Below are 26,971 nucleotides of genomic sequence, written 5' to 3' on the forward strand. Positions count from 1 at the left end.
GAGAAAGGGTTGTGAGGGAGAGGGGGAAGAGAGGTCAGAGAAGGATAACGAGACAGAGAAAGGGTTGTGAGGGAGAGGGGGAAGAGAGGTCAGAGAAGGATAACGAGACAGAGAAAGGGTTGTGAGGGAGAGGGGGAAGAGAGGTCAGAGAAGGATAACGAGACAGAGAAAGGGTTGTGAGGGAGAGGGGGAAGAGAGGTCAGAGAAGGATAACGAGACAGAGAAAGGGTTGTGAGGGAGAGGGGGAAGAGAGGTCAGAGAAGGATAACGAGACAGAGAAAGGGTTGTGAGGGAGAGGGGGAAGAGAGGTCAGAGAAGGATAACGAGACAGAGAAAGGGTTGTGAGGGAGAGGGGGAAGAGAGGTCAGAGAAGGATAACGAGACAGAGAAAGGGTTGTGAGGGAGAGGGGGAAGAGAGGTCAGAGAAGGATAACGAGACAGAGAAAGGGTTGTGAGGGAGAGGGGGAAGAGAGGTCAGAGAAGGATAACGAGACAGAGAAAGGGTTGTGAGGGAGAGGGGGAAGAGAGGTCAGAGAAGGATAACGAGACAGAGAAAGGGTTGTGAGGTGTGAAAGGCCTAGATGAGAGAAGAGGTACCTTGCCATAGGGAAATGTCATCCACACTTTGAGAGAAGGCTTCAGTCCGATCACTAGAATCTGAAATGAACAAGATCGTGTTGGATTGAAGACAGACAAATATTCTCAGTGGAACTGAAGAGCAAGACAAAAATAACAATGACATAGTTACTGTTAACTGTAGGGTGTGAATGTCATGTATCACCCAGTATAGAACAGACTGTAGGGTGTGAATGTCATGTATCACCCAGTATAGAACAGACTGTAGGGTGTGAATGTCATGTATCACCCAGTATAGAACAGACTGTAGGGTGTGAATGTCATGTATCACCCAGTATAGAACAGACTGTAGGGTGTGAATGTCATGTATCACCCAGTATAGAACAGACTGTAGGGTGTGAATGTCATGTATCACCCAGTATAGAACAGACTGTAGGGTGTGAATGTCATGTATCACCCAGTATAGAACAGACTGTAGGGTGTGAATGTCATGTATCACCCAGTATAGAACAGACTGTAGGGTGTGAATGTCATGTATCACCCAGTATAGAACAGACTGTAGGGTGTGAATGACATGTATCACCCAGTATAGAACAGACTGTAGGGTGTGAATGTCATGTATCACCCAGTATAGAACAGACTGTAGGGTGTGAATGTCATGTATCACCCAGTATAGAACAGACTGTAGGGTGTGAATGTCATGTATCACCCAGTATAGAACAGACTGTAGGGTGTGAATGTCATGTATCACCCAGTATAGAACAGACTGTAGGGTGTGAATGTCATGTATCACCCAGTATAGAACAGACTGTAGGGTGTGAATGTCATGTATCACCCAGTATAGAACAGACTGTAGGGTGTGAATGTCATGTATCACCCAGTATAGAACAGACTGTAGGGTGTGAATGTCATGTATCACCCAGTATAGAACAGACTGTAGGGTGTGAAAGACATGTATCACCCAGTATAGAACAGACTGTAGGGTGTGAAAGACATGTATCACCCAGTATAGAACAGACTGTAGGGTGTGAAAGACATGTATCACCCAGTATAGAACAGACTGTAGGGTGTGAATGTCATGTATCACCCAGTATAGAACAGACTGTAGGGTGTGAAAGACATGTATCACCCAGTATAGAACAGACTGTAGGGTGTGAATGTCATGTATCACCCAGTATAGAACAGACTGTAGGGTGTGAATGTCATGTATCACCCAGTATAGAACAGACTGTAGGGTGTGAATGTCATGTATCACCCAGTATAGAACAGACTGTAGGGTGTGAAAGACATGTATCACCCAGTATAGAACAGACTGTAGGGTGTGAATGTCATGTATCACCCAGTATAGAACAGACTGTAGGGTGTGAAAGACATGTATCACCCAGTATAGAACAGACTGTAGGGTGTGAAAGACATGTATCACCCAGTATAGAACAGACTGTAGGGTGTGAATGTCATGTATCACCCAGTATAGAACAGACTGTAGGGTGTGAATGTCATGTATCACCCAGTATAGAACAGACTGTAGGGTGTGAAAGACATGTATCACCCAGTATAGAACAGACTGTAGGGTGTGAAAGACATGTATCACCCAGTATAGAACAGACTGTAGGGTGTGAAAGACACTACACAAACTGTAGTCTTGTAGAACACACTGAAGATGGAGTGTGTGGTGTTTGGTGAGGGATGTCATAGACAGTAGGGAGCACTGTGTGACAGGGAGTAGGGTGTAGTGTGTAGTGTGTAGGGTGTAGTGTGTAGTGTATAGGGAGTAGTGTGTAGGGTGTAGTGTGTAGGGAGTAGGGTGTAGTGTATAGTGTGTAGTGTGTAGGGTGTAGTGTGTAGGGTGTAGTGTGTAGGGAGTAGTGTGTAGGGAGTAGTGTGTAGGGTGTAGTGTGTAGGGTGTAGTGTGTAGGGTGTAGTGTGTAGGGTGTAGTGTGTAGGGAGTAGTGTGTAGGGAGTAGTGTGTAGGGAGTAGTGTGTAGGGAGTAGTGTGTAGGGAGTAGTGTGTAGGGTGTAGTGTGTAGTGTGTAGGGTGTAGGGTGTAGTGTGTAGGGAGTAGTGTGTAGGGAGTAGTGTGTAGGGAGTAGTGTGTAGGGAGTAGTGTGTAGGGTGTAGTGAGTAGTGTGTAGGGTGTAGTGTGTAGGGAGTAGTGTGTAGGGAGTAGTGTGTAGGGTGTAGTGTGTAGTGTGTAGGGAGTAGTGTGTAGGGTGTAGTGTGTAGGGAGTAGTGTGTAGGGAGTAGTGTGTAGGGAGTAGTGTGTAGTGTGTAGGGTGTAGTGTGTAGTGTGTAGGGTGTAGTGTGTAGTGTGTAGGGAGTAGTGTGTAGGGTGTAGTGTGTAGGGAGTAGTGTGTAGGGAGTAGTGTGTAGGGTGTAGTGTGTAGTGTGTAGGGTGTAGGGTGTAGTGTGTAGGGAGTAGTGTGTAGTGTGTAGGGAGTAGTGTGTAGTGTGTAGGGTGTAGTGTGTAGTGTGTAGTGTGTAGGGTGTAGGGTGTAGTGTGTAGGGTGTAGTGTGTAGGGTGTAGTGTGTAGGGAGTAGTGTGTAGGGTGTAGGGTGTAGTGTGTAGTGTGTAGGGTGTAGGGTGTAGTGTGTAGGGTGTAGTGTATATAGGACAGGATCATCAACCAGACTCAGCTGCAGGGCTAGTTTTTCTGGAGCGGATGGTCAGGGGGCCGGAACAGAATTACAAATCATTTGTAGACTGCAAATTGACCGCAAGAAGCCCAAACAGATATAACATTTGACTTAAACATAATCATTTCAAACCTTGCTTACATTTTGTATATGATCGCGTACACTCCGTGGCCAGTTTATTAGGTAAACCCATCTAGTACTGGGTCAGACCCCCCCCCTTGCCTCCAGAACAGCCTGGAAACGTTGCTCAATTGGTATGAAGGGAGCTAACGTGTGGCAGGAAAACCTTCCCCACACCATTACACCACCGCCACCAGCCTTTACCGTTGACACCAGGCAGGATCACACCTTGGCTGCTTATACCAAATCCTGACTGCCATCGGCATGACAAAACATTCATCAGACCAGGCTATGTTTTTCCACTACTTAATTGTCCAGTGTGCTGGCGTTCCCACTGGAGCCTCTTCTTCTGGTGTTTATCTGATAGGAGTGAAACCCCGTGTGGTCGTCTGCTGCAGTAGCCCGTCTGTGACAAGGAGCGACGAGTTGTGCCTTCCGGGATGCCGATCAGATGCCATTATTTGCTTGTTTGTGGCCAGCCTGTTAGTTCCCACGATTCTTACCATTCTCCTTCAACCTCTCATCAACGAGCTGTTTTCGCTCACAGGACTTCCGCTGACTGGATGTTTTGTTTGTCACACCATTCTCCGTAAACACTAGAGAGTGTCGTGCGTGAAAAGCCCAGGAGGCTGTCCGTTTCTGAGACCGGGGAACCGATGATCTTACCACGCTCCAAGTCACTTAGGTCGTTTTGACCATTCTAACGTTCAATCCAACAGTAACTGAATGCCTTGATGCCTGCTTTATACAGCAAGCCACATGACTCACTGTCTGTAGGAGCAAACCATTTGTGAACAGGGTGGTGTACCTAATAAACTGGCCACGCAGTGTATCTCTCTCTCTATTATGCGTGGGAATACTAGGGAATAGATTTCCAAAATTAAAATAATTTGGAGATGATTTGCTGGTGCTTTTACATTTTTTTTTAAAATCTCCAACAATAAAACATTTTAATAAAAATAAGTTGTATTTTTTTGCTCAGAAAACTAGTGGGGCTAAATAATTGGCGCCAGTTGGGGAAACCTGGTATAGGGTTTACCTTAGTAAGAGAGGCCATGGCCAGTAGAGAGTACGGTGTGATGGGGTGATCCTTCAGGTCCGGGGCAGTAAGAAGAGGCTCCACATTACACACCTCCCCCTTAGAGCCACTGAACAGACAACGAGACTCACATGTACGCATCCCCATCAACCTCCTACACGCAGAGAGAGAGAGAGAGAGAGAGAGAGAGAGAGAGAGAGAGAGAGAGAGAGAGAGAGAGAGAGAGAGAGAGAGAGAGAGAGAGAGAGAGACAGGAATGGGGAGAGAGCATGAGAGAGAGAGAGAGAGGAGGGGGGAGAGAGGCAGAGAGAGAGACAGGAGGGGGAGGCAGAGAGAGAGGAGGGGGGAGGGGAGAGAGAGAGAAACACAGAGGGAGAGGAGGGAGAGAGAAAGAGAGACAGAGGGGGAGAGAGAGAGAGAGAGAGAGGAGGAGGGAGAGAGAGACAGAGGAGGGGGGAGAGAGAGACAGAGAGAGAGGAGGGGGAAGAGAGGAGAGAGAGGAGGGAGGGGGGAAAGAGAGGAGGGAGGAGGGGAGAGAGAGACTAACAAAATAAACATAACTTCAGTCACAAAGTAGGTTTGTGGTTCATTATGACAATATTGAATATCCTATTTCCCCTAAAGCCCTCAGATTCTGACATACACAAATGCAGTACAGAACAGAATTGTTAGTCCCAAATGGCACCCTATGGGCCCTGGTCAGATGTAGTGCACTTTATAGAGAATAGGGTGCCATTTGGGACACAGACTTAGAGAAGCCAGAAAAACAAAAAAGTACTTCTCCCCCATTTCCATTAATCTGACCTGAATAAGAGAGACAGCTTTGTATAATAATGTCTAACTGAGCAGGGGTCATTCTGTCTCCCTGTAATACCTCATTACACACACACTCCCTGTCTCACTGTAAAACCTCATTAAAATAATGTACTGTTAGACTGTGGTTACAGATAGTGACAGGGGTGCTTGAATGTATAACTAATAGGAAGACAATGTGAGGGTCAAAAATAAACCAGCCACACTGCCTTCAGAAAGTATTCACACCCCTCGACTTTCTCCACATTCTGTTGTTACAGTCTGAATTTAAAATGGATTCCATTCAGATGTTTTTGTCACTAGCCTACCCACAACACCCCATAATGTCAAAGTGGATTTTTTTTTTATTCTTACGAATTAATTTAACATGAAAAGCTGAAATGTCTTGACTCAATAAGTAATCAACCCCTTTGTTATGGCAAGCCTAAATATGTACTGGAGTAAAAATGTGCTTAACCAGTCCCATAATAAGTTGCATGGACTCTGTGTGCAATAATAGTGTGTACCTCATCTCTGTACCCAACTCATACAATTATCTGTAAGGTCCCTTAAGTCGAGCAAAGAATTTCAAACACAGATTCAACCTCAAAGACCAGGGAGGTTTTCCAATGCCTCACAAAGAAGGGCACCTATTGGTAGATGGGGGGGGGAAGCAGACATTCAATATCCCTTTCAGCATGGTGAAGTTATTAATTACACTATGGATGGTGTCACTACAAAGATACAGGCATCCCTCCTAACTCAGTTGCCGGAGAGGAAGGAAACTGCTCAGGGATTTCACTATGAGGCCAATGGTGACTTTAAAACGGTTACAGAGTTTAATGGCTGTGACAGGAGAAAACTGAGGATGGGTCGACAACATGATAGTTACTCCACAATAATAACCTAGATGAGTGAAAAGGAAGCCTGTAAAGAATACATTCAAAACATGGATGCTGTTTACAACAAGGCACTAATGTAATACTGCAACAACAAGACAAGACATTACTGAGTACTCCTCTCCATATTTGAAAGCATAGTGGTGGCTGCATCATGTTATGAGTATGCTTGTCATCGTTCAGGATAAACAAATAAACATAATGGAGGAAACACAGACAACATCCCAGAGGAAAACCTGGTTCAGTCTGCTTTCCACCAGACACTGGGAGATGAATTCCGTCCACAACTGCCCACACCCGACCCTAACCCCACCCTAACCTAACCCCACGCACCCTAACTCCACGCACCCTAACCTAACCCCACGCACCCCACCCGACCCTAACCCCACCCTAAACTAACCCCACCCTAAACTAACCCCACCCTAACCCCACGCACCCCACCCGACCCTAACCCCACCCTAACCCCACCCCAACCTAACCCCACGCACCCTAACCCCAGCCTAACCTAACCCCACGCACCCTAACCCCACCCGACCCTAACCCCACCCTAACCTAACCCCACGCACCCTAACCCCACCCTAACCTAACCCCACCCTAACCCCACCCGACCCTAACCCCACCCTAACCTAACGCACCCTAACCCCACCCTAACCTAACCCCACGCACCCGACCCTAACCCAACCCGACCCTAACCCCACGCACCCTAACCCCACCCGATCCTAACCTAACCCAACCCCACCCTAACCCCAACCTAACCTAACCCCATGCACCCTAACCCCACCCTAACCTAACCCCACCCGACCCTAACCTAACCCAACCCGACCCTAACCCCACCCTACCCTAACCTAACCCCACGCACCCTAACCCCACCCCACCCGACCCTAACCCCACCCGACCCTAACCCAACCCTACCCAACACTAACCCCACCCCACCCGACACTAACCCAAACCCCACCCTAACCCCACCCGACACTAACCCCACCCGACACTAACCCCACCCGACACTAACCCGCTGTACAGTTCCCCTTTTTTATCTTGAACATTTAATGCTGTTTTCTTCAACATTGATGTATTTAGTGAATATTTAGACCTATTGAACAGTAGACTGATGATGCAGCTCTCTACTGCCCTTTCATCACGTTGAACCACCTTTCACCAAGTAGAATAAAAACATTTACATGTCTGGGCCTGTTATAGTCTGGGCCTGCTATAGTCTGTTATAGTCTGGGCCTGTTATAGCCTGTTATAGACTGGGCCTGTTATAGTCTGTTACAGTCTGGGCCTGTTATAGCCTGTTATAGACTGGGTCTGTTATAGTCTGTTATAGTCTGGGCCTGCTATAGTCTGGGCCTGCTATAGTCTGGGCCTGCTATAGTCTGTTATAGTCTGGGCCTGTTATAGCCTGTTACAGTCTGGGCCTGTTATAGTCTGTTACAGTCTAGGCCTGTTATAGCCTGTTATAGACTGGGCCTGTTATAGTCTGTTATAGACTGGGCCTGTTATAGCCTCTTATAGAATGGGCCTGTTATAGCCTGTTATAGACTGGGCCTGTTATAGTCTGGGCCTGTTATAGTCTGTTATAGACTGGGCCTGTTATAGCCTGTTATAGACTGGGCCTGTTATAGCCTGTTATAGAATGGGCCTGTTATAGCCTGTTATAGACTGGGCCTGTTATAGTCTGGGCCTGTTATAGTCTGTTATAGACTGGGCCTGTTATAGTCTGTTATACTGGGCCTGTTATAGCCTGTTATAGTCTGTTATAGACTGGGCCTGTTATAGCCTGTTATAGTCTGGGCCTGTTATAGCCTGTTATAGACTGGGCCTGTTATAGCCTGTTATAGACTGGGCCTGTTATAGCCTGTTATAGACTGGGCCTGTTATAGCCTGTTATAGACTGGGCCTGTTATAGCCTGTTATAGACTGGGCCTGTTATAGCCTGTTATAGACTGGGCCTGTTATAGCCTGTTATAGACTGGGCCTGTTATAGCCTGTTATAGACTGGGCCTGTTATAGCCTGTTATAGACTGGGCCTGTTATAGCCTGTTATAGACTGGGCCCGTTATAGCCTGTTATAGACTGGGCCTGTTATAGTCTGGGCCTGTTATAGTCTGTTATAGACTGGGCCTGTTATAGCCTGTTATAGACTGGGCCTGTTATAGCCTGTTATAGACTGGGCCTGTTATAGACTGGGCCTGTTATAGCCTGTTATAGTCTGGGCCTGTTATAGCCTGTTATAGACTGGGCCTGTTATAGCCTGTTATAGACAGGGCCTGTTATTGCCTGTTATAGACTGGGCCTGTTATAGTCTGGGCCTGTTATAGCCTGTTATAGTCTGGGCCTGTTATAGCCTGTTATAGACTGGGCCTGTTATAGCCTGTTATAGACTGGGCCTGTTATAGCCTGTTATAGACTGGGCCTGTTATAGCCTGTTATAGACTGGGCCTGTTATAGCCTGTTATAGACTGGGCCTGTTATAGTCTGTTATAGACTGGGCCTGTTATAGCCTGTTATAGACTGGGCCTGTTATAGTCTGTTATAGACTGGGCCTGTTATAGTCTGTTATAGACTGGGCCTGTTATAGCCTGTTATAGACTGGGCCTGTTATAGCCTGTTATAGACTGGGCCTGTTATAGTCTGGGCCTGTTATAGTCTGTTATAGACTGGGCCTGTTATAGCCTGTTATAGACTGGGCCTGTTATAGCCTGTTATAGACTGGGCCTGTTATAGCCTGTTATAGACTGGGCCTGTTATAGCCTGTTATAGTCTGGGCCTGTTATAGCCTGTTATAGACTGGGCCTGTTATAGCCTGTTATAGACAGGGCCTGTTATAGCCTGTTATAGACTGGGCCTGTTATAGCCTGTTATAGACTGGGCCTGTTATAGCCTGTTATAGCCTGTTATAGACTGGGCCTGTTATAGCCTGTTATAGACTGGGCCTGTTATAGCCTGTTATAGACTGGGCCTGTTATAGCCTGTTATAGACTGGGCCTGTTATAGCCTGTTATAGACTGGGCCTGTTATAGCCTGTTATAGACTGGGCCTGTTATAGCCTGTTATAGACTGGGCCTGTTATAGTCTGTTATAGACTGGGCCTGTTATAGCCTGTTATAGTCTGGGCCTGTTATAGTCTGTTATAGTCTGGGCCTGTTATAGTCTGTTATAGTCTGGGCCTGTTATAGCCTGTTATAGACTGGGCCTGTTATAGTCTGTTATAGACTGGGCCTGCTATAGTCTGTTATAGTCTGGGCCTGCTATAGTCTGTTATAGTCTGGGCCTGTTATAGCCTGTTATAGTCTGGGCCTGTTATAGTCTGTTATAGCCTGTTATAGACTGGGCCTGTTATAGTCTGTTATAGTCTGGGCCTGTTATAGCCTGTTATAGTCTGGGCCTGTTATAGTCTGTTATAGTCTGGGCCTGTTATAGCCTGTTATAGACTGGGCCTGTTATAGCCTGTTATAGTCTGGGCCTGTTATAGTCTGTTATAGACTGGGCCTGTTATAGTCTGTTATAGTCTGGGCCTGTTATAGACTGGGCTAGTCTGTTATAGTCTGGGCCTGTTATAGACTGGACCTGTTATAGTCTGTTATAGTCTGTTATAGACTGGGCCTGTTATAGTCTGTTATAGACTGGGCCTGTTATAGCCTGTTATAGTCTGTTATAGTCTGGGCCTGTTATAGCCTGTTATAGACTGGGCCTGTTATAGTCTGTTATAGACTGGGCCTGTTATAGCCTGTTATAGCCTGTTATAGTTTGTTATAGTCTGGGCCTGTTATAGTCTGTTATAGTCTGGGCCTGTTATAGTCTGTTATAGACTGGGCCTGTTATAGCCTGTTATAGCCAGTTATAGACTGGGCCTGTTATAGACTGGGCCTGTTATAGTCTGTTATAGACTGGGCCTGTTATAGCCTGTTATAGCCTGTTATAGACTGGGCCTGTTATAGCCTGTTATAGCCTGTTATAGACTGGGCCTGTTATAGACTGGGCCTGTTATAGACTGGGCCTGTTATAGACTGGGCCTGTTATAGACTGGGCCTGTTATAGCCTGTTATAGACTGGGCCTGTTATAGACTGGGCCTGTTATAGACTGGGCCTGTTATAGACTGTTATAGACTGGGCCTGTTATAGCCTGTTATAGACTGGGCCTGTTATAGACTGGGCCTGTTATAGCCTGTTATAGACTGGGCCTGTTATAGCCTGTTATAGACTGGGCCTGTTATAGCCTGTTATAGACTGGGCCTGTTATAGCCTGTTATAGACTGGGCCTGTTATAGCCTGTTATAGTCTGTTATAGCCTGTTATAGCCTGTTATAGTGTTGATGTGTTTTGTATTTGGTAGCGGTTTGGTTGCTACTGTGTAATATTGTTCTTTATTTTGACGTTCTGCAGAACGTCATGTTTGCCTCAATTTGGACCAATTGGTTTAAATATCCACCTACAATATGTTCACCAGAGTGCAGTTGTAGATAAAACCTTCATGTTGTTGTACTCTATTTGGCCCTAACAGTTAGGCTTACACACTAATGCCAGATAAACACAATGAAAGAAAAAACTGTATGTAGCCTATAGATATGCAAACTAGTAAGACATTTATGGATTTTTTGATGCAATGTTTTCCCTTTATTCAACCCGCACGCCACCCACCCGCCCTTCATCCACACAATATTTCATGGCCCTGAACCCCCCCGCCCACAGTGTCCGCAGGGACTGCAGTCAACCAGTACATCACTCCCACTGTGTGGAGAGCAATACTGCCCCCTGCAGGTCACTGCAGGTAGCATCACACACACACACAATCTCTGAGGAGACAAATGAGTATTACCTGAAAGCCAGCTCAAACACAGAGCCACCACTGTCGTTGCACACTGCCAGCGTAGGGTCATCAGTGAACTGAGAGAGAGAGAGAGGGACAACAGAGGAGCTCAATAGAGACCATCTGAGCAGAAGACACATTTCCATTCAAGTTGACTTTTACTGCCAGACTACCTTGACATGTAAGACGGCGGTGCCGGGTGGGTGAGCGTCCGTAATGCTTCGCAGAAGCTTCCCATTGGCCAGATCCCACATGGTGATATGTCCCTTGGCGAAGCCACAGAGCAGGCGGGTGCAGTGGTGGTTGATGCTGAGGGCGGAGACGGCTCCATACTCCGCCCCTGTCGCCGTGCTTCCCAAGCACAAACGGAGAGCCTGGTTCAGATCTGAAATAAACCGCATTACCCATCAGGCAACACACTGTGGAGCCAAGCACTATGGGAGAGGCCACTCTTAACTCTTGTACTGTCATAGAACAACAGCAGTGACACTGGGACAGTCAGTCTTTAGAAAACATATGGAGATTTGTCAAAACACATTTTCTGCTTACAGCATAAATCAAACCAAAAACACGCTCCACACAGTAGTGAATGACAACCACACTAAATACAACAACACATGTCTGAACCAGCCAGATGAATGACAACCACACTAAATACAACAACACATGTCTGAACCAGCCGGATGAATGACAACCACACTAAATACAACAACACATGTCTGAACCAGCCAGATGAATGACAACCACACTAAATACAACAACACATGTCTGAACCAACCGGATGAATGACAACCACACTAAATACAACAACACATGTCTGAACCAGCCAGATGAATGACAACCACACTAAATACAACAACACATGTCTGAACCAGCCGGATGAATGACAACCACACTAAATACAACAACACATGTCTGAACCAGCCAGATGAATGACAACCACACTAAATACAACAACACATGTCTGAACCAACCGGATGAATGACAACCACACTAAATACAACAACACATGTCTGAACCAACCGGATGAATGACAACCACACTAAATACAACAACACATGTCTGAACCAGCCAGATGAATGACAACCACACTAAATACAACAACACAGGTCTGAACCAACCGGATGAATGACAACCACACTAAATACAACAACACATGTCTGAACCAGCCGGATGAATGACAACCACACTAAATACAACAACACATGTCTGAACCAGCCGGATGAATGACAACCACACTAAATACAACAACACATGTCTGAACCAGCCAGATGAATGACAACCACACTAAATACAACAACACATGTCTGAACCAGCCAGATGAATGACAACCACACTAAATACAACAACACATGTCTGAACCAACCGGATGAATGACAACCACACTAAATACAACAACACATGTCTGAACCAGCCGGATGAATGACAACCACACTAAATACAACAACACATGTCTGAACCAGCCAGATGAATGACAACCACACTAAATACAACAACACATGTCTGAACCAGCCAGATGAATGACAACCACACTAAATACAACAACACATGTCTGAACCAACCGGATGAATGACAACCACACTAAATACAACAACACATGTCTGAACCAGCCAGATGAATGACAACCACACTAAATACAACAACACATGTCTGAACCAACCGGATGAATGACAACCACACTAAATACAACAACACATGTCTGAACCAGCCGGATGAATGACAACCACACTAAATACAACAACACATGTCTGAACCAGCCAGATGAATGACAACCACACTAAATACAACAACACGTCTGAACCAACCGGATGAATGACAACCACACTAAATACAACAACACATGTCTGAACCAGCCAGATGAATGACAACCACACTAAATACAACAACACATGTCTGAACCAACCGGATGAATGACACACAGACAAACAACCTTATTCAAAAACCAGTTGGAGAAATTAAATAGCATGTGCAGACAATATGTTAACATGCTGATGTTGAGACCAATGTGTACAATATGACTGTACAGAGAGACCAATGTCTACAATATGACTGTACAGAGAGACAGAGAGACCAATGTCTACAATATGACTGTACAGAGTAGAGGTCGACCGATTATGATTTTTCAACGCTGATACCGATACTGGTTATTGGAGGACCAAAAAAAGCCGATACCGATTAATCGGCCGATTTTTTTATTTGTAATAATGATAATTACAACATCACTGAATGAACACTTATTTTAACTTAATATAATACATAAATACTATCAATTTAGCCTCAAATAAATAATGAAACATGTTCAATTTGGTTTAAATAATGCAAAAACAAAGTGTTGGAGAAGAAAGTAAAAGTGCAATATGTGCCATGTAAAAAAGCTAACGTTTAAGTTCCTTGTTCAGAACATGAGAACATATGAAAGCTGGTGGTTCCTTTTAACATGAGTCTTCAATATTCCCAGGTAAGAAGTTTTAGGTTGTAGTTATTATAGGAATTATAGGACTTTTTCTCTCTATACGATTTGTATTTCATATACCTTTGACTATTGGATGTTCTTACACTGGCAATACTAAAGTGCCTGTAACAGTATAGCTTCCGTCCCTCTCCTCGCTCCTACCTGGGCTCGAACCAGGAACACATCGACAACAGCCACCCTCGAAGCAGCGTTACCCACGTAGAGGAAGGGGAACAACTACTCCAAGTCTCAGAGCGAGTGACGTTTGAAACGCTATTAGCGCGCACACGGCTAACTAGCTAGCCATTTCACATCGGTTACACCAGCCTAATCTCGGGAGTTGACAGGCTTGAAGTCATAAACAGCGCAATGCTTGAAGCACAGCAAAGAGCTGCTGGCAAAACGCACGAAAGTGCTGTTTGAATGAATGCTTACGAGCATGCTGGTGCCTACCACCGCTCAGTCAGACTGCTCTATCAAATCATAGACTTAATTATAACATAATAACACACAGGAATACGAGCCTTAGGTCATTAATATGGTCAAATCTGGAAACAATAATTTCGAAAACAAAACGTTTATTTTTTCTGTGAAATACGGAACCGTTCCGTATTTTATCTAACAGGTCTAAATATTGCTGTTACATTGCACAACCTTCAATGGTATGTCATAATTATGTACAATTCTGGCAAATTAATTACAGCCTTTGTTAGGAATAAATGGACTTCACACAGTTCGCAACGAGCCAGGCGGCCCAAACAGCTGTATATACCCTGACTGCTTGTACGGAACGCAAGAGAAGTGACACAACTCCCCTAGTTATAAGAAATTCATGTTAGCAGGCAATATTAACTAAATATGCAGGTTTAAAAATATATACGTGTGTATTGATTTTAAAGAAAGGCATTGATGTTTATGGTTAGGTACATTGGTGCAACGACAGTGCTTTTTTCGCGAATGCGCTTGTTTAATCATCACCCGTTTGTCGAAGTAGGCTGTGATTCAATGAGAAATGAACAGGCACCACATCGATTATATGCAATGCAGGACAAGCTAGTTAAACTAGTAATATCATCATCCATGTGTAGTTAACTAGTGATTATGTTAAGATTTATCTTATAAAAAACGATCACTTTAATACTAGCTAGCAACTTACCTTGGCTTCTTGCTGCCCTCGCGTAACAGGTAGTCAGCCTGCCACGCAGGCTCCTCGTGGAGTGCAATGTAAGGCAGGTGGTTAGAGCGTTGGACTAGTAACCGGAAGGTTGCAAAAACGAATCCCCGAGGTGACAAGGTAAAAATCTGTTGTTCTGCCCCTGAACAAGGCAGTTAACCCCCGTTCCTAGGCCGTCATTGAAAATAAGAATGTGTTCTTAATCTGACTTGCCTATTTAAAACAACGTGTAAAAAATAAATAAAATTTGTATAAAATTTTAGTTCGTTTTTTTTTTAATCGGCATCCAAAAATACAGATTACCGATTGTTATGAAAACTTGAAATCGGCCCTAATTAATCGGCCATTCCGATTAATCGGTCGACCTCTAGTACAGGGAGACAGAGAGCACAATGTTTACAATATGACTGTACAGAGAGACAGAGAAAGAGAGAGAGACAGAGACAGAGACAGACAGAGAGAGAGAGACAGAGAGAGAGAGACAGAGAGAGAGACAGAGAGAGAAAGACAGACAGAGAGAGAAAGACAGAGAGAACTATTGGCGGAATGTACCTTTTCCTGTCCATTCAGAGTTAGCCCAGACAGACAGAGAGAAAACAACCAACTAAATATATAACAATCTTCAGTTGAATTCATAGTTCACACAACCTCAACTTAGTTAGTTACTACCTTGTCCTTAACCATGCATTGCACTGGATCATGTCAATGACTATATGACTGTAGTACTAATCACTGATATGTTAAGGACTTACCAAACACTAGAGCCAGGCCATGAGACGTTCCCACTACGATCACACCGGACACAGTCTAGAAACAGAGAGAAGATATTTAACTATAGAACAGGACCAGTCTAGAAACAGAGAGAACAGGACCAGTCTAGAAACAGAGAGAACAGGACCAGTCTAGAAACAGAGAGAACAGGACCAGTCTAGAAACAGAGAGAACAGGACCAGTCTAGAAACAGAGAGAACAGGACCAGTCTAGAAACAGAGAGAACAGGACCAGTCTAGAAACAGAGAGAACAGGACCAGTCTAGAAACAGAGAGAACAGGACCAGTCTAGAAACAGAGAGAACAGGACCAGTCTAGAAACAGAGAGAACAGGACCAGTCTAGAAACAGAGAGAACAGGACCAGTCTAGAAACAGAGAGAACAGGACCAGTCTAGAAACAGAGAGAACAGGACCAGTCTAGAAACAGAGAGAACAGGACCAGTCTAGAAACAGAGAGAACAGGACCAGTCTAGAAACAGAGAGAACAGGACCAGTCTAGAAACAGAGAGAACAGGACCAGTCTAGAAACAGAGAGAACAGGACCAGTCTAGAAACAGAGAGAACAGGACCAGTCTAGAAACAGAGAGAACAGGACCAGTCTAGAAACAGAGAGAACAGGACCAGTCTAGAAACAGAGAGAACAGGACCAGTCTAGAAACAGAGAGAACAGGACCAGTCTAGAAACAGAGAGAACAGGACCAGTCTAGAAACAGAGAGAACAGGACCAGTCTAGAAACAGAGAGAACAGGACCAGTCTAGAAACAGAGAGAAGACATTTAACTAGAGAACAGTCTAGAAAGGGTGAAAGCAGCACTGCAGTATAGTATGTGATAATGATACTTACTACTGCAGTTGGCAGTCCAGCATCTACTTTGTCCTGAAGAACAAGGAAGGAAAAAGTACATTTCAGTGATGCATGACAAAATGTACAAATTGAAAGCTGTGTTTGTGGTGTTGGTTGTGCGTGGTGGTGTTGGTTGTGCGTGGTGGTGTTGGTTGTGCGTGTTGGTTGTGCGTGTTGGTTGTGTGTGGTGGTGTTGGTTGTGCGTGGTGGTGTTGGTTGTGCGTGGTGGTGTTGGTTGTGCGTGGTGGTGTTGGTTGTGCGTGGTGGTGTTGGTTGTGCGTGGTGGTGTTGGTTGTGCGTGGTGGTGTTGGTTGTGCGTACTGTTGGTTGTGTATGTGTGTGGTGTTGTGTTGTGTTGGTTGTGCGTGGTGGTGTTGGTTGTGCGTGGTGGTGTTGGTTGTGCGTGGTGGTTGTGCGTGGTGGTGTTGGTTGTGCGTGGTGGTTGTGCGTGGTGGTGTTGGTTGTGCGTGGTGGTGTTGGTTGTGCGTGGTGGTGTTGGTTGTGCGTGGTGGTGTTGGTTGTGCGTGGTGGTGTTGGTTGTGCGTGGTGGTTGTGCGTGGTGGTTGTGCGTGGTGGTTGTGCGTGGTGGTTGTGCGTGGTGGTGTTGGTTGTGCGTGGTGGTGTTGGTTGTGCGTGGTGGTGTTGGTTGTGCGTGGTGGTGTTGGTTGTGCGTGGTGGTGTTGGTTGTGCGTGGTGGTGTTGGTTGTGCGTGGTGGTGTTGTGTTGTGCGTGGTGGTGTTGTGTTGTGCGTGGTGGTGTTGTGTTGTGCGTGGTGGTGTTGGTTGTGCGTGGTGGTGTTGGTTGTGCGTGGTGGTGTTGGTTGTGCGTGGTGGTGTTGGTTGTGCGTGGTGGTTGTGCGTGTTGGTTGTGCGTGGTGGTGTTGGTTGTGCGTGGTGGTGTTGGTTGTGCGTGGTGGTGTTGGTTGTGCGTGGTGGTGTTGGTTGTGCGTGGTGGTTGTGCGTGTTGGTTGTGCGTGGTGGTGTTGGTTGTGCGTGGTGGTGTTGGTTGTGCGTACTGTTGGTTGTGTATGTGTGTGGTGTTGTGTTGGTTGTGCGTGGTGGTGTTGGTTGTGCGTGTTGGTTGTGCGTGGTGGTGTTGGTTGTGCGTGGTGGTGTTGGTTGTGCGTGGTGGTGTTGGTTGTGCGTGGTGGTGTTGGTTGTGCGTGGTGGTGTTGGTTGTGCGTGGTGGTGTTGGTTGTGCGTGGTGGTGTTGGTTGTGCGTGGTGGTGTTGGTTGTGCGTGGTGGTGTTGGTTGTGCGTGGTGGTGTTGGTTGTGCGTGGTGGTGGTGGTTGTGCGTGGTGGTGTTGGTTGTGCGTGGTGGTGTTGGTTGTGCGTACTGTTGGTTGTGTATGTGTGTGGTGTGTGTTGGTTGTGCGTGGTGGTGTTGGTTGTGCGTGGTGGTGTTGGTTGTGCGTGGTGGTTGTGCGTGGTGGTGTTGGTTGTGCGTGGTGGTTGTGCGTGGTGGTGTTGGTTGTGCGTGGTGGTTGTGCGTGGTGGTGTTGGTTGTGCGTGGTGGTGTTGGTTGTGCGTGGTGGTGTTGGTTGTGCGTGGTGGTGTTGGTTGTGCGTGGTGGTGTTGGTTGTGCGTGGTGGTGTTGGTTGTGCGTGTTGGTTGTGCGTGTTGGTTGTGCGTGGTGGTTGTGCGTGGTGGTGTTGGTTGTGCGTGGTGGTGTTGGTTGTGCGTGGTGGTGTTGGTTGTGCGTGGTGGTGTTGGTTGTGCGTGGTGGTGTTGGTTGTGCGTGGTGGTGTTGTGTTTTGCGTGGTGGTGTTGTGTTGTGCGTGGTGGTGTTGGTTGTGCGTGGTGGTGTTGGTTGTGCGTGGTGGTGTTGGTTGTGCGTGGTGGTTGTGCGTGTTGGTTGTGCGTGGTGGTGTTGGTTGTGCGTGGTGGTGTTGGTTGTGCGCTGTGGTTGTGTATGTGTGTGGTGTTGTGTTGGTTGTGCGTGGTGGTGTTGGTTGTGCGTGTTGGTTGTGCGTGGTGGTGTTGGTTGTGCGTGTTGGTTGTGCGTGGTGGTGTTGGTTGTGCGTGGTGGTGTTGGTTGTGCGTGGTGGTGTTGGTTGTGCGTGGTGGTGTTGGTTGTGCGTGGTGGTGTTGGTTGTGCGTGGTGGTGTTGGTTGTGCGTGGTGGTGTTGTTGTGCGTGTTGGTTGTGCGTGGTGGTGTTGGTTGTGCGTGGTGGTGTTGGTTGTGCGTGTTGGTTGTGCGTGGTGGTGTTGGTTGTGCGTGGTGGTGTTGGTTGTGCGTGGTGGTGTTGGTTGTGCGTGGTGTGTGTTGGTTGTGCGTGGTGGTGTTGGTTGTGCGTGTTGGTTGTGCGTGTTGGTTGTGCGTGGTGGTGTTGGTTGTGCGATGTTGGTTGTGTACGTGTGTGGTGTTGTGTTGTGCGTGGTGGTGTTGGTTGTGCGTGGTGGTGTTGGTTGTGCGTGGTGGTGTTGGTTGTGCGTGGTGGTGTTGGTTGTGCGTGGTGGTGTTGGTTGTGCGTGGTGGTGTTGGTTGTGCGTGGTGGTGTTGGTTGTGCGTGTTGGTTGTGCGTGTTGGTTGTGCGTGGTGGTGTTGGTTGTGCGTGGTGGTGTTGGTTGTGTATGTGTGTGGTGTTGTGTTGGTTGTGCGTGGTGGTGTTGGTTGTGCGTGTTGGTTGTGCGTGGTGGTGTTGGTTGTGCGTGTTGGTTGTGCGTGGTGGTGTTGGTTGTGCGTGTTGGTTGTGCGTGGTGGTGTTGGTTGTGCGTGGTGGTGTTGGTTGTGTGTGGTGTTGTGTTGGTTGTGTGTGGTGTTGTGTTGTGTTGGTTGTGCGTGGTGGTGTTGGTTGTGCGTGGTGGTGCTGGCTGTGCGTGGTGGTGTTGGTTGTGCGTGTTGGTTGTGCGTGTTGGTTGTGCGTGGTGGTGTTGGTTGTGCGTGGTGGTGTTGGTTGTGCGTGGTGGTGTTGGTTGTGCGTGGTGGTGTTGGTTGTGCGTGTTGGTTGTGCGTGTTGGTTGTGCGTGGTGGTGTTGGTTGTGCGTGGTGGTGTTGGTTGTGCGTGGTGGTGTTGGTTGTGCGTGGGTGGTTGTGCGTGGTGGTGTTGGTTGTGCGTGGTGGTGTTGGTTGTGCGTGGTGGTTGTGCGTGTTGGTTGTGCGTGGTGGTTGTGCGTGGTGGTGGTGGTTGTGCGTGGTGGTGTTGGTTGTGCGTGGTGGTGTTGGTTGTGCGTGGTGGTGTTGGTTGTGCGTGTTGGTTGTGCGTGGTGGTGTTGGTTGTGCGTGGTGGTGTTGGTTGTGCGTGGTGGTGTTGGTTGTGCGTGTTGGTTGTGCGTGGTGGTGTTGGTTGTGCGTGGTGGTGTTGGTTGTGCGTGGTGGTGTTGGTTGTGCGTGGTGGTTGTGCGTGTTGGTTGTGCGTGGTGGTGTTGGTTGTGCGTGGTGGTGTTGGTTGTGCGTACTGTTGGTTGTGTATGTGTGTGGTGTTGTGTTGTGTTGGTTGTGCGTGGTGGTGTTGGTTGTGCGTGTTGGTTGTGCGTGTTGGTTGTGCGTGTTGGTGTTGGTTGTGCGTGGTGGTGTTGGTTGTGCGTGGTGGTGTTGGTTGTGCGTGGTGGTGTTGGTTGTGCGTGGTGGTGTTGGTTGTGCGTGGTGGTGTTGGTTGTGCGTGGTGGTGTTGGTTGTGCGTACTGTTGGTTGTGTATGTGTGTGGTGTTGTGTTGTGTTGGTTGTGCGTGGTGGTGTTGGTTGTGCGTGGTGGTGTGGGTTGTGCGTGGTGGTTGTGCGTGGTGGTGTTGGTTGTGCGTGGTGGTTGTGCGTGGTGGTGTTGGTTGTGCGTGGTGGTTGTGCGTGGTGGTGTTGGTTGTGCGTGGTGGTGTTGGTTGTGCGTGGTGGTGTTGGTTGTGCGTGTGTGGTGTTGGTTGTGCGTGGTGGTGTTGGTTGTGCGTGTTGGTTGTGCGTGGTGGTTGTGCGTGGTGGTGTTGGTTGTGCGTGGTGGTGTTGGTTGTGCGTGGTGGTGTTGGTTGTGCGTGGTGGTGTTGTGTTGTGCGTGGTGGTGTTGTGTTGTGCGTGGTGGTGTTGGTTGTGCGTGGTGGTGTTGGTTGTGCGTGGTGGTTGTGCGTGTTGGTTGTGCGTGGTGGTTGTGCGTGGTGGTTGTGCGTGGTGGTGTTGGTTGTGCGTGGTGGTGTTGGTTGTGCGTGGTGGTGTTGGTTGTGCGTGGTGGTGTGGGTTGTGCGTGTTGGTTGTGCGTGGTGGTGTTGGTTGTGCGTGGTGGTGTTGGTTGTGCGTGGTGGTGTTGGTTGTGCGTACTGTTGGTTGTGTATGTGTGTGGTGTTGTGTTGGTTGTGCGTGGTGGTGTTGGTTGTGCGTGTTGGTTGTGCGTGGTGGTGTTGGTTGTGCGTGTTGGTTGTGCGTGGTGGTGTTGGTTGTGCGTGGTGGTGTTGGTTGTGCGTGGTGGTGTTGGTTGTGCGTGGTGGTGTTGGTTGTGCGTGGTGGTGTTGGTTGTGCGTGGTGGTGTTGGTTGTGCGTGGTGGTGTTGGTTGTGCGTACTGTTGGTTGTGTATGTGTGTGGTGTTGTGTTGTGTGTGGTGGTTGTGCGTGGTGGTGTTGGTTGTGCGTGGTGGTTGTGCGTGGTGGTGTTGGTTGTGCGTGGTGGTTGTGCGTGGTGGTGTTGGTTGTGCGTGGTGGTTGTGCGTGGTGGTGTTGGTTGTGCGTGGTGGTGTTGGTTGTGCGTGGTGGTGTTGGTTGTGCGTGGTGGTGTTGGTTGTGCGTGGTGGTGTTGGTTGTGCTGGTGTTGGTTGTGCGTGGTGGTGTTGGTTGTGCGTGGTGGTTGTGCGTGGTGGTGTTGGTTGTGCGTGGTGGTGTTGGTTGTGCGTGGTGGTGTTGTGTTGTGCGTGGTGGTGTTGTGTTGTGCGTGGTGGTGTTGGTCGTGGGTTGTGCGTGGTGGTGTTGGTTGTGCGTGGTGGTGTTGGTTGTGCGTGGTGGTTGTGCGTGGTGGTGTTGGTTGTGCGTGGTGGTGTTGGTTGTGCGTACTGTTGGTTGTGTATGTGTGTGGTGTTGTGTTGGTTGTGCGTGGTGGTGTTGGTTGTGCGTGTTGGTTGTGCGTGGTGGTGTTGGTTGTGCGTGGTGGTGTTGGTTGTGCGTGGTGGTGTTGGTTGTGCGTGGTGGTGTTGGTTGTGCGTGGTGGTGTTGGTTGTGCGTGGTGGTTGTGCGTGGTGGTGTTGGTTGTGCGTGGTGGTGTTGGTTGTGCGTACTGTTGGTTGTGTATGTGTGTGGTGTTGTGTTGGTTGTGCGTGGTGGTGTTGGTTGTGCGTGTTGGTTGTGCGTGGTGGTGTTGGTTGTGCGTGGTGGTGTTGGTTGTGCGTGGTGGTGTTGGTTGTGCGTGGTGGTGTTGGTTGTGCGTGGTGGTTGTGCGTGGTGGTGTTGGTTGTGCGTGGTGGTGTTGGTTGTGCGTACTGTTGGTTGTGTATGTGTGTGGTGTTGTGTTGGTTGTGCGTGGTGGTGTTGGTTGTGCGTGTTGGTTGTGCGTGGTGGTGTTGGTTGTGCGTGTTGGTTGTGCGTGGTGGTGTTGGTTGTGCGTGGTGGTGTTGGTTGTGCGTGGTGGTGTTGGTTGTGCGTGGTGGTGTTGGTTGTGCGTGGTGGTGTTGGTTGTGCGTGGTGGTGTTGGCTGTGCGTGTTGGCTGTGCGTGTTGGTTGTGCGTGTTGGTTGTGCGTGGTGGTGTTGGTTGTGCGTGGTGGTGTTGGTTGTGCGTGGTGGTGTTGGTTGTGCGTGGTGGTGTTGGTTGTGCGTGGTGGTGTTGGTTGTGCGTGTTGGTTGTGCGTGTTGGTTGTGCGTGGTGGTGTTGGTTGTGCGTACTGTTGGTTGTGTATGTGTGTGGTGTTGTGTTGTGCGTGGTGGTGTTGGTTGTGCGTGGTGGTGTTGGTTGTGCGTGGTGGTGTTGGTTGTGCGTGGTGGTGTTGGTTGTGCGTGGTGGTGTTGGTTGTGCGTGGTGGTGTTGGTTGTGCGTGTTGGTTGTGCGTGTTGGTTGTGCGTGTTGGTTGTGCGTGGTGGTTGTGCGTGGTGGTGTTGGTTGTGCGTGGTGGTGTTGGTTGTGCGTACTGTTGGTTGTGTATGTGTGTGGTGTTGTGTTGGTTGTGCGTGGTGGTGTTGGTTGTGCGTGTTGGTTTGGTTGTGCGTGGTGGTGTTGGTTGTGCGTGGTGGTGTTGGTTGTGCGTGGTGGTGTTGGTTGTGCGTGGTGGTGTTGGTTGTGCGTGGTGGTGTTGGTTGTGCGTGGTGGTGTTGGTTGTGCGTGTTGGTTGTGCGTGGTGGTGTTGGTTGTGCGTGGTGGTGTTGGTTGTGCGTGGTGGTGTTGGTTGTGCGTGGTGGTGTTGGTTGTGCGTGGTGGTGTTGGTTGTGCGACTGTTGGTTGTGTTGTGTGTGTGGTGGTTGTGTTGGTTGTGTGTGTGTGGTGTGTGTGTTGGTTGTGCGTGGTGGTGTTGGTTGTGCGTGGTGGTGTTGGTTGTGCGTGGTGGTGTTGGTTGTGCGTGGTGGTGTTGGTTGTGCGTGGTGGTGTTGGTTGTGCGTGGTGGTGTTGGTTGTGCGTGGTGGTGTTGGTTGTGCGTGGTGGTGTTGGTTGTGCGTGGTGGTGTTGGTTGTGCGTGGTGGTGTTGGTTGTGCGTGGTGGTGTTGGTTGTGCGTGGTGGTTGTGCGTGGTGGTGTTGGTTGTGCGTGTTGGTTGTGCGTGGTGGTGTTGGTTGTGCGTGGTGGTGTTGGTTGTGCGTGGTGGTGTTGGTTGTGCGTGTTGGTTGTGCGTGGTGGTGTTGGTTGTGCGTGGTGGTGTTGGTTGTGCGTGGTGGTTGTGCGTGTTGGTTGTGCGTGGTGGTGTTGGTTGTGCGTGGTGGTGTTGTGTTGTGCGTGGTGGTGTTGTGTTGTGCGTGGTGGTGTTGTGTTGTGCGTGGTGGTGTTGTGTTGTGCGTGGTGGTGTTGGTTGTGCGTGGTGGTGTTGGTTGTGCGTGGTGGTGTTGGTTGTGCGTGGTGGTGTTGGTTGTGCGTGGTGGTGTTGGTTGTGCGTGGTGGTGTTGGTTGTGCGTTGGGTTGGTTGTGCGTGGTGGTTGTGCGTGGTGGTGTTGGTTGTGCGTGGTGGTGTTGGTTGTGCGTGGTGGTGTTGGTTGTGCGTGGTGGTGTTGGTTGTGCGTGGTGGTGTTGGTTGTGCGTGGTGGTTGTGCGTGGTGGTGTTGGTTGTGCGTGGTGGTTGTGCGTGGTGGTGTTGGTTGTGCGTGGTGGTGTTGGTTGTGCGTGGTGGTGTTGGTTGTGCGTGGTGGTGTTGGTTGTGCGTGGTGGTGTTGGTTGTGCGTGGTGGTGTTGGTTGTGCGTGGTGGTGTTGGTTGTGCGTGGTGGTTGTGCGTGTTGGTTGTGCGTGGTGGTGTTGGTTGTGCGTGGTGGTGTTGGTTGTGCGTGGTGGTTGTGCGTGGTGGTGTTGGTTGTGCGTGGTGGTGTTGGTTGTGCGTACTGTTGGTTGTGTATGTGTGTGGTGTTGTGTTGTGTTGGTTGTGCGTGGTGGTGTTGGTTGTGCGTACTGTTGGTTGTGTATGTGTGTGGTGTTGTGTTGTGTTGGTTGTGCGTACTGTTGGTTGTGTATGTGTGTGGTGTTGTGTTGTGTTGGTTGTGCGTACTGTTGGTTGTGTATGTGTGTGGTGTTGTGTTGTGTTGGTTGTGCGTGGTGGTGTTGGTTGTGCGTGGTGGTGTTGGTTGTGCGTGGTGGTGTTGGTTGTGCGTGGTGGTGTTGGTTGTGCGTGGTGGTGTTGTGTTGTGCGTGGTGGTGTTGGTTGTGCGTGGTGGTGTTGGTTGTGCGTGGTGGTGTTGGTTGTGCGTGGTGGTGTTGGTTGTGCGTGGTGGTGTTGGTTGTGCGTGGTGGTTGTGCGTGGTGGTGTTGGTTGTGCGTGGTGGTGTTGTGTTGTGCGTGGTGGTGTTGGTTGTGCGTGGTGGTGTTGGTTGTGCGTGGTGGTGTTGGTTGTGCGTGGTGGTGTTGGTTGTGCGTGGTGTTGGTTGTGCGTGGTGGTGTTGGTTGTGCGTGGTGGTGTTGTGTTGTGCGTGGTGGTGTTGGTTGTGCGTGGTGGTGTTGGTTGTGCGTGGTGGTGTTGGTTGTGCGTGGTGGTGTTGGTTGTGCGTACTGTTGGTTGTGTATGTGTGTGGTGTTGTGTTGTGTTGGTTGTGTGTGGTGTTGGTTGTGTATGTGTGTGTGGTGTTGTGTTGTGTTGGTTGTGTATGTGTGTGTGGTGTTGTGTTGTGTTGGTTGTGTATGTGTATGTGGTGTTGTGTTGTGTTGGTTGTGTGTGGTGTTGGTTGTGTATGTGTGTGTGGTGTTGTGTTGTGTTGGTTGTGTATGTGTATGTGGTGTTGTGTTGTGTTGGTTGTGTGTGGTGTTGGTTGTGTATGTGTGTGTGGTGTTGTGTTGTGTTGGTTGTGTATGTGTGTGTGGTGTTGTGTTGTGTTGGTTGTGTGTGGTGTTGTGTTGTGTTGGTTGTGTGTGGTGTTGTGTTGGTTGTGCGTACTGTTGGTTGTGTATGTGTGTGTGGTGTTGTGTTGGTTGTGTGTGGTGTTGGTTGTGTGTGTGTGTTACTCACAGCGGCTGAGACTATCTGAGCAGAGATGCCTTTCAGGATGCTGTGTCGGAGCACAGAGCCATGGACTGTAGTGCTGAGCTCCACTGTCTTCCGCTTCCTACACACACACACACACACACACACACACACACACACACACACACACACACACACACACACACACACACACACACACACACACACACACACACACACACACACACACACACACACACACACACACACACACACACACACACACACACACAGTTAGGTTTGAATCTCAGTTGTGACGACAAATGTCAGAGTGAACTGTACCTGTAATGCATAATGTAACCTGCTGAATACAGCACATCACAGAAGGGTCTCACAACATGCCCATTAGGAGTTAGGTTAAGGTTACATTTAGTGTTAGGGAAAAAATGATTTTGGATTGGGAATCAATTCTTTGGTCCCCACAAGGATAGCAATACAAAACTGTGTGTGTGTGTGTGTGTACACATTTTACCATACTTGTGAGTACCAGAAGTCCTCACAATAATAGTAAACCAACTAAAATTCAGAGAAGTGAGGACATTTTGCCGGTCCTCACTTGTAAAAAGGCTATTTTAGGCTTAGGTATAAGGTTAGGCTTAGGTATAAGGTTAGGCTTAGGTATAAGGTTAGGCTTAAGTATAAGGTTAGGCTTAGGTATAAGGTTAGGCTTAGGGAAAATTATATTTTCAATGGGAATCAATTGTTGGTTCCCAAAAAGTCCTCACAAGTATAGTAAGACATAGCTGAGAGTGTGTGTGTGTGTGTGTTGGCTACCGTTTGAGGTGTGTGCGGTCTCCGCTGTCGGAGCTGGCCAATGAGGAGGTCTCACAGGAGTGGGCATCGATGTTCTCTGTGTTCAGCAGACACGTGTCCTCCAGGATGAAGGGCTCCTCCTCATCCTCAGGCTAAAACAGGAGACGGAAGAATCACAACTGTTAGCCCAGATATGATGTAGGGCTGGCTACCCCGCTGTGTTGACTTCCTAACAGAACATTGTGTTGTTCTGTAAGAAGTCAGGGAGCTAGAAGCTGTCAGATTCCTGCAGCATGTGAAACAGAATAGGTATAGTTACTGAAAGATGAGAGTTACCTCATTCAGGATGCTCTCCAGGGTAGGCGGGGTGTCAACTTGGGGAATGTCAAACTCTTTATCATCGATCTGAGGAGAATAGATAAGGTATGCAATATGTGTTCAGCACAATGAAGTCTATCTCGCCATAGACATCTCATTATATTACTATTCTACCTAAGTCTATGGTTCTAGCGATCTTTAATGGGAGCAGAGACATGGCAGTGCTAGGCTAAAGGACAACAAAGTTACCCACTAGCAAGCTATACATTTGACAACCAGTAAAATAATACTAATGCTAGCTACAACTTGCACAAACAAACTCTCATATTTAGTGCATCTATCCCCCAAAAAATGCTAGGTTTAGCTATCTAATCGCTACCACCTCCACCAAGTCTATCAAGAAAACCAGAAACTGTTGAGAAACAGCCATAAGCGCGACAGTCCCACTCACCGTATCTATTTCCATTAAATTGAGCTGGGATGACGCAGAAACCAAACTGCGTGTATCTGGTGATCCTGACATTGTAACAGGTCAAATATATTCATGTAGATACACAGCGAAACAATAGCTACATTATTAGCTAGCTAGCGGTATCACATCTCTTCGATTCTACTCTTCCTTGTTGTACCGGAAGAACGGTGTGTCACGTGCTACGTCACGACTGAAGGGGTGTATTCAGTGTTCGGAACGTTTGGCAAGGTTCGGACGCATTTTGTCTTGAGCGAAAAATACCAACAAAAAGTGTGGATTTTGTATAATAGTTCACACTCTTTTAGAGTGAAATGAATGAGTTCAGTATTGCCAGCTAGCTTCCCATCTCTATTTCCCAGAAATGTTTCACTCTCTCTGGTATTCCAGGAGTCCTCGGCCAGTATTCATAATCTCAGATCTAGGATCAGGTCAAAACTGATCCTCGACCAGCACTCCGAATCTGAAACCATTTAGGAATATGGGCTCTTTGGAAGAGGTTGATGTGCGGTGGAGGGATGAAGATTCTGTGAAATGTAATTGTAGCTTTTAACCAGCAGGGGGAGTCCAAAACACAGCCTACTTCGGCCTACTAACTACAACATGGTGTTGAAATGATCAAGAGTAGCTAAATGCTGCCTCCTTGTGTCCTATTTCAGAAATACAGGCGAAAGTGATGAGTGTGACCAATCTTTTGAGTGTGATCCCAAATAAAAGTCTGTGGTTTGAACAAGATTTTCCTAGATAAAAAACATCTTATCATCTTGAA

General features: G+C 48.1%; 1 protein-coding gene across 11 annotated transcripts in view; it reads right to left on the reverse strand.

Moving 5' to 3' along the window:
- The window catches only part of LOC106575830 (vacuolar protein sorting-associated protein 8 homolog), a 182,517-nt gene extending 156,097 nt beyond the window's left edge, over positions 1-26,420 (reverse strand). For 9 of the 11 annotated variants that reach the window (XM_045699533.1, XM_045699535.1, XM_045699534.1 and 6 more), the window contains exons 1-11: positions 26,185-26,420; positions 25,752-25,820; positions 25,437-25,567; positions 24,648-24,744; positions 16,112-16,144; positions 15,249-15,303; positions 15,049-15,054; positions 11,044-11,255; positions 10,880-10,947; positions 4,370-4,523; positions 598-657 (exon numbers count right to left, since the gene is read on the reverse strand). In XM_045699533.1, the coding sequence (XP_045555489.1) occupies positions 598-657; positions 4,370-4,523; positions 10,880-10,947; positions 11,044-11,255; positions 15,049-15,054; positions 15,249-15,303; positions 16,112-16,144; positions 24,648-24,744; positions 25,437-25,567; positions 25,752-25,820; positions 26,185-26,256 (957 nt within the window). In that variant the 5' untranslated portion in view covers positions 26,257-26,420. The remainder of the gene's footprint in view (positions 1-597; positions 658-4,369; positions 4,524-10,879; positions 10,948-11,043; positions 11,256-15,048; positions 15,055-15,248; positions 15,304-16,111; positions 16,145-24,647; positions 24,745-25,436; positions 25,568-25,751; positions 25,821-26,184) is intronic. The other 2 variants (XM_045699530.1, XM_045699539.1) reach the window with 1 other exon arrangement.
- Positions 26,421-26,971: the final 551 nt, after the last annotated feature.

This window comes from Salmo salar, chromosome ssa17 (genome assembly GCF_905237065.1).
Source record: "Salmo salar chromosome ssa17, Ssal_v3.1, whole genome shotgun sequence".
Lineage (NCBI taxonomy): Eukaryota > Metazoa > Chordata > Actinopteri > Salmoniformes > Salmonidae > Salmo > Salmo salar.